This window comes from Puccinia triticina, chromosome 8A (genome assembly GCF_026914185.1).
Source record: "Puccinia triticina chromosome 8A, complete sequence".
Taxonomy (NCBI): Eukaryota; Fungi; Basidiomycota; class Pucciniomycetes; order Pucciniales; family Pucciniaceae; genus Puccinia; species Puccinia triticina.
The window spans coordinates 2,797,163-2,810,934 of NC_070565.1; the positions used below are offsets into that span (position 1 = coordinate 2,797,163).

The window sequence follows — 13,772 nt, forward strand, 5'->3', positions numbered from 1 at the left end:
TCCGACTTTATCTATCCGGGTGGACACCGAATCACCCGGCTGTTTTTTTTTCTATTCCGGCCATTTCTGTATGTAAAACTGTCCAGTGCCGAACCGGTTTGGTGACTGGAATGCGCTTTTTGTTAGCTTTGTGGAGGAATGGTCTGGATTCAAACCAGGTTTGTTAAATGGATTCTCAATGCCAGTGAAAATGATTAAACGTGCCACACATCCAGAATCTGTTGCTTTTTGAACACCCGAAAAGACCATGAGAGTTGATTCAGGGATCATGCAGAGCAATTGTTGGTATGAAAACACTCGACTGTTTCCTGGTGCATGTGGCTATGCCATGCGCAAGAGCCTTAAAGCGTCCTGTTCAATGGGCGGCCAAAAGTTAATGCATACTCTTGCTGGTCTAATAATATCCTGATTGTATTTGTGTCAAGAGATTCCGAGGAAAAAAAAGGAACGCGTGCATCAAGCACAGAAGGGTTTGATGACGAGTGCCATGCCACTGCCAACTAGCCGATGTAAAATTGGAACTCAAAAGAACGACGTGCTTCTTGGGCTTCTTGTGTTTAATGAACCTTACAAAAAAGTGGACAATTATTCGGATTTTGATTGTTTTTTGTTTGAGGTAGCGATATAAAAGTACAACTGAGTGATGTATAAGACATGTAATTGAGACGTATATATAGGAAAGCGACTACATCTACCACGGCCAATTATTTTGATCACTCTGATGACGACCATCATCCGCTTTTGCAAACTCTTCGGCCTGAAAATAATCTTCCGGCTCCTTGTGTCCCCCGTAGTCATAAGCATGCCTGTGATCCTCCTGGGTCGCAGATTCTTCAATGCTGTTGTTCAAGTTGACGTATCTGCCGCTTCCGAAGTTCACCCCGGCTTGGCTACTTCCTCCCGTGATGGACATTTGCTTCATTGACTTTCGAGGTTGGATCCCGATTCCGCGAGGCCAATAGAGTTGGCAATAGCATGCAAACGTGGTCAGCCTTTCTATTCACACAGGATACCTTCCGCCGTCTCCCTTTTTGGTCACACACAGCTCGTCGCTCTGGGTATATGCAGAAGAGTTTGCTTGTGGTGAACTTTGCCCGCAAACAAGAAAAAGAAAACAATGATTCCCAAGAGAAAAGACAAAAGTGAGTTTAGAAAACGAGCAATATAGAAAGATAAGTCTTGTCCAAATGTGGTGGTTTTGTCCTTGATTTCTAACGGTCAGCATCCTTAATGATGCGAGTGATCCCATATTCCATCAGAAACCCCTGTTTCATCAGTTTACCAATTGTCAAGTTCATTGTGGAATAAAAAATCCCGAGGCAGGAGTCCGGGTTCCGTGAATTAAAGCGGCCAATCAAAACCACGAGGTTGATCGGGTGCGTATTTTAATACATCAAGCACCAACCAACACGGCGAGAAAAATTTTTGGGAACCGCGTCATGGTGTTTTTCGTCGATGGTGATGTTGCAAGCCGAGCAGTTTATAAAAAGGGGAGGCAAAAGAAGGAAGAAGCGTGCAGTTCGTAAGTAAACCAGAAAAAAAAGAGCATGCGGACAGGAAGAGATGAATAAACTGAATTGGATAGTTTAGGAGGGTGATAATGATTAGCGGACATCAAATTAAATATTCCCATTGCCAGCCCGTCTCCATCTTCAGTTTCGTCGTTGTCTGGCGAGGATGAGGCTGATGCTGGCGGTGGGGATCGCATCCTAGATTTCGATTTGCCGTTCTGGTTCTGAGAACCCTACAGATTTACCCCAAGATCTTGTCAGTTGTTGTTCGGGGATGTCAATTGGCTGAATATATTACCTTTTGTGGTTGGTTAGCTGAATTTGTAGCCCTCTTCCCACCATCCTTCTTGCCTTGGCTGGTATTCCAACCACCTTGCGATTCTTGATTATCCTGTATATTTTTTTTTGTTAAAATCCCGATTAACAGCTGGGGCTGGTCAAAGAATTTTTACTCACATTTGTATCTTCATTTTTATCATCATTACCTTTTTTTTAGTTGAGAGAAATGTTTAATGAGTTCAACACGCTGATCGGATACCAACAGAAAGAAAATCTACTGAGACATACTGCATCCTTCGTTGCCCGCCCAGTTATCCCACTGTGAACAAACAAACAAAAATGTGGTAAACACATGATTAAAGGGTAAGAGTTTGAATTGGGATGACCTACTGAATTGCTGTCCTGTGGTGGAGGAGGTGCTTTCTTCGACGATTGATTTGGAGCCTTGCCCTTGCCCTTTGCATTCGGATTCTTATTGAGATTGGTCTGAGAGGCTTGATTTTCGCCATTTGATGAGTCGCCCCAAGATTTGGAGTTCTGTTTGTTGGAGCTGTCCCACCCTGCATTGTGGTCGGTTTTGGGTTGGGCGGCTGAGTTCCATCCATTGCTGCTGGGTTTATTCGGACTTTTTGAAGCATGATGATCGCCGTCGTGGTTTTGATCTCTTACATTAGCCCGAGTCTGGTAACCGTGTCCACTGTCGCCTTCGCGCCATTCTAGCTGCATTGGGGGCCGTTGACTGCTTCCGTATGGATATTGCGGTGATGGGACAGTTGCGGGCATAGGCAAAGGAGGGTAGTGGTGATACATTGGATGGAAATCAAATCCCGGGCCACGTCGGTTCCAATAGTCTTGCTCATAGCCAGGACCTGGTCGATAGTGGTACATGGCCCGCGGGTCGCCGTAGCCATGCCCCGGAGGGCCTGCGTGCGGCCAAGGCTGGCTGGAATTTACAACCGGCAGGTTCGGGGATAGGGACGAGGCCATGTGATTGGGACCCGGATTCATACGGCCGTAGCCGACTTGAAACTGAGCCCCTGTACTCGGATCATAATCATCGGGTGCAAACCTAGTTGGTTTGTCGAGTTGGTTCTGAGAATTTGTCTGTTGCTTACCCTGCTTCGTCGGATTGTCAGCCGGAGCCGAAGTCTGTTTCTCGGAACTATCTCGAGTTTGCTTTCCCTTCTTCTGAGATTGACCTCCTGCACCCTTGTTAGCTTTGTTACCATTCTGACCTTTTTGAGTCACATGCCCACCTCCCCAACTATCCGAGTTGGTGACCTCATTATCATTGTCGTCCTGTCCTTCAGATGTCTGATTCCAGTCGCCCCCCCATCCCGTTGATGGATCAGCCGCAGGCTCGTTTTTCGGACCTTGGTTCTGATTTTTCCCCTTTTTCGTTTTTTGCGCATCGTCGGTTTTTGCATCCCACCCTGTTGACCATCCGGATTGCTGGTCCTCCTTTTTCCCATTTTTCTTCTGCCCGCTTTCTGCTTCCCAACCTCCTCCCCATTCGTTTTGAGAATTTTCAGCACTTTCGTCTACTGGATCGCTGGTTTGAGCCTGGACGACCGGTTGATCCCAGCCACCATTGCCCACCGAGTCCTCGCTTGCTTGAACTGTGCGCCCATCGGGTCGTTTGCCGTTGTTCTTATTTTTCGCATTTTGGGGTCCTCCCGCTGGCACTCCTGTACCCTTTGTACCTTTTCCCGCTTTATTTGAAGGCAATGCATTGGGCTTTGCGTTTTGGTCATCAGGATTAGGTACTATGTTCGGACCAGAAGCCTCCATACGAACAGCCTGGCCAGAGACTTAGTGAAATCAGCACGCCAAAATCACCTGAAGATTCACGAATAGACCGCGAAGAAACTCTTGACTCACTGTTCCCAAAGCTACAATCTATCCAAATAGAATCATATTGAACGGGTTAAAAAATTCATCTATTACGATGAGAAACAAAAAGACCTTACCTCGGTCAACGAAATAGAGAGGGGGTTATTTTGAAATTTGAGACCAAGCACAAAATTAGCGCCCTTAATCCGTTCAGCCTGCTGCCACATAGCCAAGGTCGCTCGTTCCCGTTCCTCCGCGAGTGTGTTCTCATTCAGCTCCTTCGTGGCTTTTGATTTGCAACCGTTGTCGATGATCAGAATCAATGAATCGAACGAAAACAGAGATGAGGAGGGTGATTAAGGTACATCGGTAGATGAGATTGACCAAGACACTTACAGTTTCTGATTGCCACCCCACTCACAAAGCCATAGACAGCGGCGACTGTGTATCCGCGTATGGTTGACATTGTGCTGAAGGGGGAATTTTGTGCAAAGTTTATCAGTTTAAGATAACACATCTGGCATTGCGAGATTCAGAAAACCCTAAAAATAGAAGGAAAAATATTTACGTTACAGGCAGTGCGAAATCACTATGAGGGTAATAGAGTTCTTTCGAGCCGCCAGTATATTGAAAAGGTAGCTGTTCAACTTTGGACGGTTGCTCACGTTTGTAGACTTCTTTGTTCAGTACTTGATGAGCGTTTTTAATCGGATCATGTTTCTTGGTCGAGCCCCCCCAGTTATCATGTGTGTTATTTGAAGCTCCCCACTGATCACGTTGGCTATTGGTGGGCACAGCGGATGGTGCGGGCGACGCATGAACAATAGCCGGCATTCGTGCCGATGAATGATTGCCGTAGAGGTCTGCACGTGAGGGATGCAAGGTGTTTGATCGAGAATATAGGTCGTGGTTGTAGCCACCTCGCAAGGGTGCAATCTGCTGGGGGTTGAGATGGGAAACCAGGGCCGAGCCTGGAATGAACGGAGTGCTCAAGTTCACCTGTCCCACGGAACTGAGATAGTTGAGTTAGTGGAGAAAAAAATCAATGCGGATTATTTTGCCCTGAACGTACTTTGCACGCTGCCGGTTCGAAGGCGATCCTGTAAATTACGTCAGGAGCTGAGCAAGAATTACTACCATTTTGACCGTAAAAAAAAGCCAAGCGACTCAAACTGACCCCATGTTGATGGCGAAGGCGCAGCGACGGGAAAAGGCGCAGGAGCTGATCGAAGACCCCACTCGTGAACCCGATGGGCGTTGGGGGTAAAGACTCCCATCAGTAATCTTTGACGCATAGCTTCCCGTTTTTTGAGGTTTTCCTCCTCGGACGAGCTTCGTTGAACTTGTGGATCTGCAGGCCTGTCGCGTCGGACCTTATTGGAAGCCGATGTTTTGGAATCCAAGGTTGGATTGGGAGACGAAGTTTTACCGGCGGATGATTTTTGAGGAGCTGATCTTTCAGAGCGCGGGCAGCTGGAAATGGCAATACTACGCAGGTTCTTGATGGCTTCTTGCGATTGTGCTTTGAATTCTTCGGCTAGGGGAAGGAGAAGATACCAAAGAAGATGAAAGATCAAACTCAATGAGCAAGGAAGACGTTTCTGAGTAAACATGAAGGTAGGGCAGCAAACCTGCTTTGGCTGAGGCTTCTTTCAGTGCCTCGGCAGTTTCTTTTCCAAGTTGAAGATGAGAATCGAGTTGTTTCTGATATTCAAGCTGGGCTTCTTCCTTCACTTTCAGGAGCGTGGCCTCTCTTTCTGCTTCAAGAGAAGCTTTCCGGGCAGCGCTTTCTTCTAGAATCTTTTGCCTTGCGTCTTCCAACTCTTTGCGCAGTTGTTGTTCTTGAGCGCGTCTGAGCTCTTCGTGCGTCCGTTTGTAATCTTCAATCGCTTCTTGCTTCAATCGTTCCAAGACATCGGTGCGCTCTTGGATAAGCTCACGTTCGCGCTGGGCTCTGGCTTCTTCTGCAGCCTCTCGCGCCTTGGCTCTTGCTTCGGCCTCGCTCTCTAATACTAACGTGCGTTCTTGGCGCTCTTTCCAAAGAGCCAGCTATGCGTTTGTGCAGAGGATACCGATAAAAATGATGTTACAATCAGAAAGATAGGTATACTAGAAACAGAGCAACAAGATGACGAAAATCATTACCTCTGCCTCGTACTTTTGCTTAACTACAGCCGCCTCTTCGCGTAACTCCTGCAGTTTCCGATCAGCCTCGAAGCGCATTTGTTGTTTTTCTTCCTCAATCGCCTGCTGATGTGCAAGTCTCTGCTGAGCTTCCTGTTTTACAAAATATCGTTAAAAAACGAGTGATTTCCGCGTTTATGTGACTCAGCGAGAAATAGAGGACAAAGGAAAGCAAGCCAGAAAGAAAAGCGCTGGTCTGCGTGCCTTTTCAGCTGCCATGGCATTGAGTTCTTGCGCTTCTGTGACTTGTTGTCTTATCATTTCGGCGTGCTCAAGGGTTTGTTGGGCTTGGCGGTTCATCTCTTCGATTTTCAATTTCTCTTCAGCGAGGATCCGTTTTTCGAGCTGCCAAGGATAAATGTGAGATTTCCAATAGCCAGTTGAATACAGATAGGCATTATATACCCAAAACTGACTTCAATCCTGACAGCTTCTTCAGACGGACCCGGTTCTGGAAGTGCAACTTCGACCGGCGGCTCAGCTTTGAGTTCAGGCTGCGTTGAACAAGCAGCCGAAGAAACAGTTGAGGAAGCTTTCGACTTGGTCCGTCCAGCACGCGGTACGGTTTCGAAATAGCCACCCCTCTTCGGTATCTCGCCTGAGATAGGATCCCCTGAGTTGAATCGCCTGGTATTGTAGGAGTTCCGTCATTCGATCGGGTCATGTATATATAAAGTGGCCAGGATCAACAAGACGGTCAGCATAGGTGTCACAATACTATTTAGTTTCTTGAACGATACCAAACAAGCCAAAATAAAACACGTGGAAACAAGGGAACGATGAAGACAAACGCGTCCAAAAACAGAAAAAACCACTCACCAGGTTCGGGCCCCAACTTCTAAATTTATCTTGCTCGTGAGAGGCATGGTGGGGTAATTTTCGATTGAAAGATTGATCCTGAGGTAACGGGTTCAGCGGATATCGAAGCGTTCGTTGTATAATTTGTGCGGGGTATCGTTATAGATCGCGCCAAAGTGCCAGCTATGTATGTTCCAACCAACGATTCAAAAAGTGATCGAGGGTAGCTTGGAAGAGCTAGGAATTCGAATTGTATGTATTTTCAATACTTCATGAAACCCCGATCTGCGCCAGGAGCCGCAACTAATGTGTATGCATTTAGGGATAAGTGGGGCCTAAAATTGAGTTGTTTTGTCTGCCTAAACTGTATGTCTTCAACTCTGCGAGCAAATAAATCAATAATTCATCTGTCGTTTTATTCCGATGGATCATGGAACTGAAAAGATCGGCCCGCTCACGGAGACATCTACATAGAATCAGGGGACAAGTGGCAGGGTGGGGACAAGTTCAACTCACCGAACAGCTCGGCCAAGTTGCAATTGCTCCGTCAAAATGTGGAAGCAGGAGGCGATGAGTGCGGCTGTGTCTCTATATTCGCAAGTATTTATGTATAAAAAACTCTTTGTAGGCTTGTAGGATGATTGCTATGATTGAGGTAGCGGGTATCATGGGTATATAAATATGTTTGTGGGTGCGGCGCCAGGCCAGCCAAACACTCATCTAGCGGCGTTCGCCAGGGCAAACATCGTGAATATTTCATGCCCGTCCACCAGCTTTAGTCTTTAACGCGTTAAAGCCCTACCCCGTATGATAGCCGAGTTGGCATGCCGCCGGTCTTGGTCCGGTCGGATCTCAAAAGGCACCCGGGATTATGACATTGGAGGACTTCCCGTCAATCTGGGAACCCAGATTTTTCCAGATATTGCGGGGAAATCTGGGCTCGATCTTCCCAAATCCTAGATCTGCCCAGATTTCCCTGCGAAATCTGGGAAAATCTGGGTTTCCAGATCGGCGGGAAGTCCTCCATTATGTATCCTTACATCTCCTCACATCCGAGACGTGCCGAAGAACATTACATGTATGGAGCAAAAATGCCTGAAGGCCTGAAGACATCCGGGCCTATTTTTACATGAACTTTTCTCGCATTGATGTTTGGCAACTGTTCTATCTACATCCCAAACAATGATCCCGATTATTCCAAAATTCATGAGCTTTTCTATGCACACTGCCCAATGCCCATAGGTTCCAGATGAACGTTTAAAAAGGATGCGCGTTGAAGGGTACATACATCACCGCCAAAATCAAGTCCATGTGTAGATGACTAAACCCAGTCTTACCCTTCAAACATACTTCTTTTGTTTAGACTTATGCCATGTCAATCACCAAAATAGGTACACATCCATAGGCCTTGGTCAGACTGAGAAAATACTCCCAAATTCAATCACCCAAATATCTGGAGATATCTAGCAGCATAGGGGGTTTCAGTACAGGGGCCAACTTGGAAATCAGCCATTGAATCTTGCTAAAAAATGGAGGGCTGCTCATGCAGCTCAAGGGGGGTTCACAATTGAAATTGACAAAACTTTGGGACACATTTTAAGGTGTTTATGAACATTTTTTAAAAAAATTGATTAGTTGCTCCAATTGATCAGCATCACCTGCTGCTGTGCATTTTCCCAAAATTTCAAAATTTTGTTCATAAAGGCCTTAAATTTGGCTCTAAAGTTCAATAAAATTCAATCATGAACCCCCCCAAAATGAGTATGCAGCAGATGGCTTTGCATAAGCAAGGCAAACCAGCAGGGGTGTTCATGTTGCCCAGAATACATTTGCGCAAGGCAATAAGCTGTGCTGGCGCACCTGCAAAATTTACATTTTGCACGCGGGCCCTTAAGTTGTCAAGCCCATGGGCTCAAACCACAACCTGAACACATTTTTGTGCATTTCAGACCAAGGGCATTCCAGAGATATCTTGGCTGAGGCTTCTGCCCAGCCGTTCTTTTTTTTTTCTTGAAATGTCACTCGGACTGATTGGACCCACCTGTGTATACCCATATTTATGGACTTATGGGTTGGCATGTGGCCTGTACAAAGCCCCATCAACTCATAGATTGATTTTCTAACCCCATAACCACAAGCCAAAAGGCACCACTCATAGCAGTGGCAAACCAAGACATCAACTGTCAACACACGGGGTCAAACCCACAATCACTCAAACTGACCAAAGGGGATATCTAACCACTACATCATGACAGATTGCTGCTGGAAACCCCATAATCCAATCCAAAACTGTTGATTGAGGGGTATCCTCACCCAAAAAAGCCCACCCATAAATTTTTTTGCCAAACAATTGACCCCCAACTGTCCGGACCCAGAAAAAAAAGGTACAGTGGAATGCCTTGCGCAACTGTACCATTTTTAATTGGAGAATCTCAGGCCACAGACATGAAGTCATTGGACTGGCTACAGGGGTGGAAAATGAGTTCCAAAGAATGATTATGAACAAAAGAAAAGTGCGAAAATTATCCAATTCAATGCAAATTTAGCAGAATCTTTATTATTGTTCAAACAAAAGAGAGAAAATAAGAGAGCACAGGGGCCAGCACCCATTGTCAGGTCCCTTTGAATGCCCTCAGGTAACTTTCTGTGTGTGCTGTGTACGGGTCTGGGTATGCAATTTGGGCTGAAAAAATACTGGTCCCAGACTGAGACAGGTAACCACCATTGTCAGCCCCTTGATGGCTGGTCTATGCCAGCCATCAGGGTTTATTTGGTAGTGTACTCTCTACCCCCTTGATTACTGGTGTCAAACGGTGTGAGAACTCCTTTGGGACGGGTGGCAGTTCTGTGAGGGGGAAATAGCAGTTATGATATTTCAAGTATGTATGAAGCTTTACAACTGTTACAGGTGGTTTGAAAGACCTGCCCCTCTATGATACTACACAAGAGCTATCACAACAAATTAATTTTATTGTTGTGGCAAACTAATGATAGAGAAAAATATGTGTAGCAGTCTCTTATCAGACCTAGATCAAACTCAAATTCAGTGGAAATGTTTTTTTTTTCTTTTAGTGGTATTGGTATGGATAGTGGATTGGGAGTGATTATGGCAGCCTGAAGTCAGATAGTGGAAATGAGTAGAAAGGTGAGATATGTTTTATATGGGTTTATATGTTTTGGGGGTTACTAAACGTACCCGGTTTTTCTGCGTTTGTACCCGGTTTTTGCGTACCCCCTTTTCCGCGTGCGTACCCGTTTTTTTTCTACTCATTTCTGTGCAACGCAAATAGGCTTAAAATTCATCTAAAATCCTGAAAAGAATTATGACACATTCAAAATTTCAAAAAAGCAACTTTAAATGATTTAATTAATTTTTTGCATACCCCCTTTTCCCCAGTGTGTACTAAGGGAATATCTTTTTTGTTACATGTACCAGGGTTCCAAAAAATTGAGGGAACATTTAAACATGCATTAGAAGCTTCCTTTGAAATTTTTGAGAGAAAAAAATAGGTACGTGGCGGGTACATGGTGTGCTTAGTAGAAAAATGACTGCTACATGTATAACTTTTTTGTTACAAATTTAAAGAGTCTAAAAATTTCAGAAATGTTTTTATGATGTATATTCTGTGCGCCGTTAAATTTATAGCACTGGGGTAAACACCAAACATGAGATATAGGGGGGGCGGGCAGCCTTAATAGGAGCAATCTGGCTAATTATTGAATATCTTTTTTGATAAATTTACCAGAAGTCTAAGGAATGCAGGGGTTATAGAATGATGCATATTCTCTGCGCTCTGAAACTTTTGGCAATATTGGTACCTCAGAACATCAGATATAAGGGGTGCGCAGTAAGGCAATATGACTACCACACACCCCTTATATTTCATGTTCTGAGGTACCAATATTGCCAAAAGTTTCAGAGCGCAGAGAATATGCATCATTATGTAACCCCTCAAGTCTCTAGACTTCTGGGAAATTTATCAAAAAAAATGTTCAATAATTAGGCAGATTGTTCCTATTAAGGCTGCCCGGCCCCCCTATATCTCATGTTTGGTGTTTACCCCATTGCTATAAATTTAATGGAGCACAGAATATACACCATAGAAACATTTTTGAAATTTTTAGACTCTTTAAATGTGTAACAAAAAAGTTATACATGTAGCAGTCATTTTTCTACTAAGCACACCATGTACCCGCCACATACCTATTTTTTTCTCTCAAAAATTTCAAAGGAAGCTTCTAATGCATGTTTAAATGTTCCCTCAATTTTTTGGAACCCTGGTACATGTAACAAAAAAGATATTCCCTTAGTACACACTGGGGAAAAGGGGGTATGCAAAAAATTAATTAAATCATTTAAAGTTGCTTTTTTGAAATTTTGAATGTGTCATAATTCTTTTCAGGATTTTAGATGAATTTTAAGCCTATTTGCGTTGCACAGAAATGAATAGAAAAAAACCGGGTACGTACACGGAAAAGGGGGTACGCAAAAACCGGGTACAAACGCGGAAATACCCGGGTACGTTTAGTAACCCCCTATGTTTTTATGAGTGAAATACGGATGACTGAGATGATGTGAGCTTTGAGAGAAAACTGATGGCAATTGTGAAGTATTCAAAGTGTCTTTGCCCTCCTCCTTAACCTTCAGTTAAGAGCACAAATGGGTTAAGATCACTTTGACTTGTTAAGAGCACAAGGTGGTGATGCTTGCTACTTGACTACTTATATATCCTCTGAGGTATGAAAGATGTTCATGGGCAACTTGATTGAGATCACACTACTGGACTCCCTAGGATTTGTGACAGAAGCTCTAAGCAAGATGTGTGTTCTGGTTAGGATTGCCTGAGTGGCTTGCTGAAACTGAGGGGGGAAAACATGCTCCTTATATAGTAAAATGTGAGGGATTTTTGCTGGTGGGAAAGTCAGCTGAGGAATATATGCTGGTGTGACTTCTCCTTTGAGGGATTTTTGCTGCATGGAAGCTTCTATCAAGGGATTTTAGCTGGTGAGCCATGTGATAAACGTGTGATCCAATATGTGACTGATGATGTCATGTGACCATACAGGGGTACATGTGTATGCCTGTATAAACTACACCCTAACTATGTACTTGTATTTAATCTATACTATGTACTACCAAATATAATTCTATAGTATTTGATTATGTTCTATCAAAAACAGTGTAATCCCAAATAACTTTTGACTGAGTGGAGCTAGCCTAGTGGTTCAAGTGAGTGACTAGGGGTTAAATAACCTGTAGAATATAATTGTGAAATAATCAATCCAAGAATATGCCTCCTTCTCATACAGTATACCATGACTTTATGTAATTTGATACTTGAAACAGATTTGGCATACCACAAGGGTCATTGAGAGCATATGAGATGACCGGTGCAGGCCACTTGCTGAGAAGGTACACAACACTCTGGATGACTGGCACAGACTGGTAGCTGAGAGGGTACAAAACCCTCTCAATGACTGGTGCAGACTGTTTGCTCAGAGGGCACACAAACCTCTCAATGACCAGTGCAGACCATTTTCTAAGGGGGTACACAGCCCTCTTGATGGCCAGTGCAGACAAATTGCTGAGAGGGCGCACAAAACTCTTGATGACCAGCACAGACTGTTTGATGAGAGGGCACATAACCCTCTCCATGACCATTCATTGAGCATGTATGCATGTACACTACCCTCAAAACCGGCAAGCGGCTATGACATATCAAGGGTGAAGGTTTGGGGGGTACCTGTTGGGATTACCACCAGTACCTTTTTGGAGTACTGCAAGTACCTGCCAGTGGGTGCTGTGTCCCGAAAACAGGTGTCCAAAATTGCAAAAATTTACGGGGGGGGGGGGGGGGAATACCCACACCCATTGCGGGGAACTGTGGCCATATCTATCACATGCCATACTGTTCTTTCTAATTCTCTCTCTTTGGTTTGAACAATGAAAAAGATTATGATCAATTTTCATTAAATTGGAAAAGTTTAACACTTTTCTTTTTTCCATTTTTTTCTTTCATAATCATTCTTGGGAACTTATTTTCTACCCCTTTAGCCAATCCTATGACTTCAGATCTGTGACCTGAGCTTCTGCAATGAAAAATTTGGTGCCAAAACCTTCAGCACACCCACTGTGCATAAGGACAAATCTTTTGAGGTTTATGCAGGTAGACTGCATAAGCAGTCAAAAAATCTATGGAATTTCCCCAAAATGAGGCTTACGTTGTAAGACTCAAAAGTGGTTGTGAAACCCTTTTGCTGAATGGAGAAGGGGATGAAGGAGGTGCAAGCTCTGCCCTTCTATACTACCAGCTACAAGACCCACCAAGGTAAGATTGGCAAGTTTTAATAAGTGATAGGAGTGGTTAGCTCAAGATAAGTTTCTCGTGACACAGTATAAAAAAGGATGTTATTCAGTATGTAAGAGTTGTTATATGTAAGTAAGAGGTTTGAGTGGGTACGTAAGTGTTTTGGGTGATGGGTGAGTATAAAACTTGATGAGTAATAAACTGAGGAACTACAAATGGGGGGGGGGGGGGGAGGGGAAGAGAGCTCCTTATCTAGACAAATGTGAGGGATTTTGGCTCCAGGGCAGCCCCTGAGTGAGGTATTTTAGCTGGCCTGGACTGTACAACATGAGGGAGTTAAGAGGGAGTGGCTGTGTACAATTTATGCAAGGGGTGCATACATGAGGAGGGGCTGTGCCAGATGATGTCATAATTTATGCAAGGGGTGCATAAGCTGTGCAGGGAATGATCAGGTGATGCAATAAGACCAAACAAAGTGGAGTTAGAAGGAACTAGAATGTGGGGAACCATTCAGTTGAAGGGGCACAGCCTGCAGGGGTAGTGCTGCATGATGTCATGTACATAACAAACAAACCCAAACCAAATATATGTAGTGGGGATAGAATGGTGCGGGGAATGTGACTTGAGGCGCCTGACAGGTGGTTGACTGGGTGCTACAGGTTGTCCAAGGGGTCTAACTTCCAGTGTAGTGGGGCTCCAGTGATGCTTCCAGTGGAGAATAGGGGTTAATTTAGCCTTGGAGTCCATTTATGGTGTTGAATGGATGGTACCTTGAGGCCTTCTGTATGTACACAAGAAAAACTTTTGATTTTTCACATTTTTGTGTACCACAACGTGGACCCCCTATTAAGGGTGGTTA

At 44.4% G+C, this 13,772-nt stretch overlaps 2 protein-coding genes across 2 annotated transcripts; both read right to left on the minus strand.

Moving 5' to 3' along the window:
* Positions 1–691: 691 nt before the first annotated feature.
* Positions 692–922, minus strand: PtA15_8A256 (uncharacterized protein; the record flags this gene model as incomplete). The annotated part of the gene is made up of 1 exon (XM_053171666.1): positions 692–922. The coding sequence occupies one exon, from the start codon at positions 920–922 to the stop codon at positions 692–694; it is 231 nt and encodes a 76-aa protein (XP_053022907.1).
* Positions 923–1,480: 558 nt separating this feature from the next.
* On the minus strand, positions 1,481–6,673 carry PtA15_8A257 (uncharacterized protein; the record flags this gene model as incomplete). Its single annotated transcript, XM_053171667.1, has 16 exons — positions 1,481–1,744; positions 1,810–1,902; positions 1,968–1,996; positions 2,079–2,109; positions 2,181–3,590; positions 3,672–3,689; positions 3,761–3,909; positions 4,020–4,093; positions 4,192–4,635; positions 4,696–4,723; positions 4,801–5,160; positions 5,255–5,672; positions 5,769–5,900; positions 6,012–6,152; positions 6,224–6,434; positions 6,627–6,673. The coding sequence occupies 16 exons, from the start codon at positions 6,671–6,673 to the stop codon at positions 1,481–1,483; spliced, it is 3,849 nt and encodes a 1,282-aa protein (XP_053022908.1).
* Between the last annotated feature and the right edge of the window lie 7,099 nt (positions 6,674–13,772).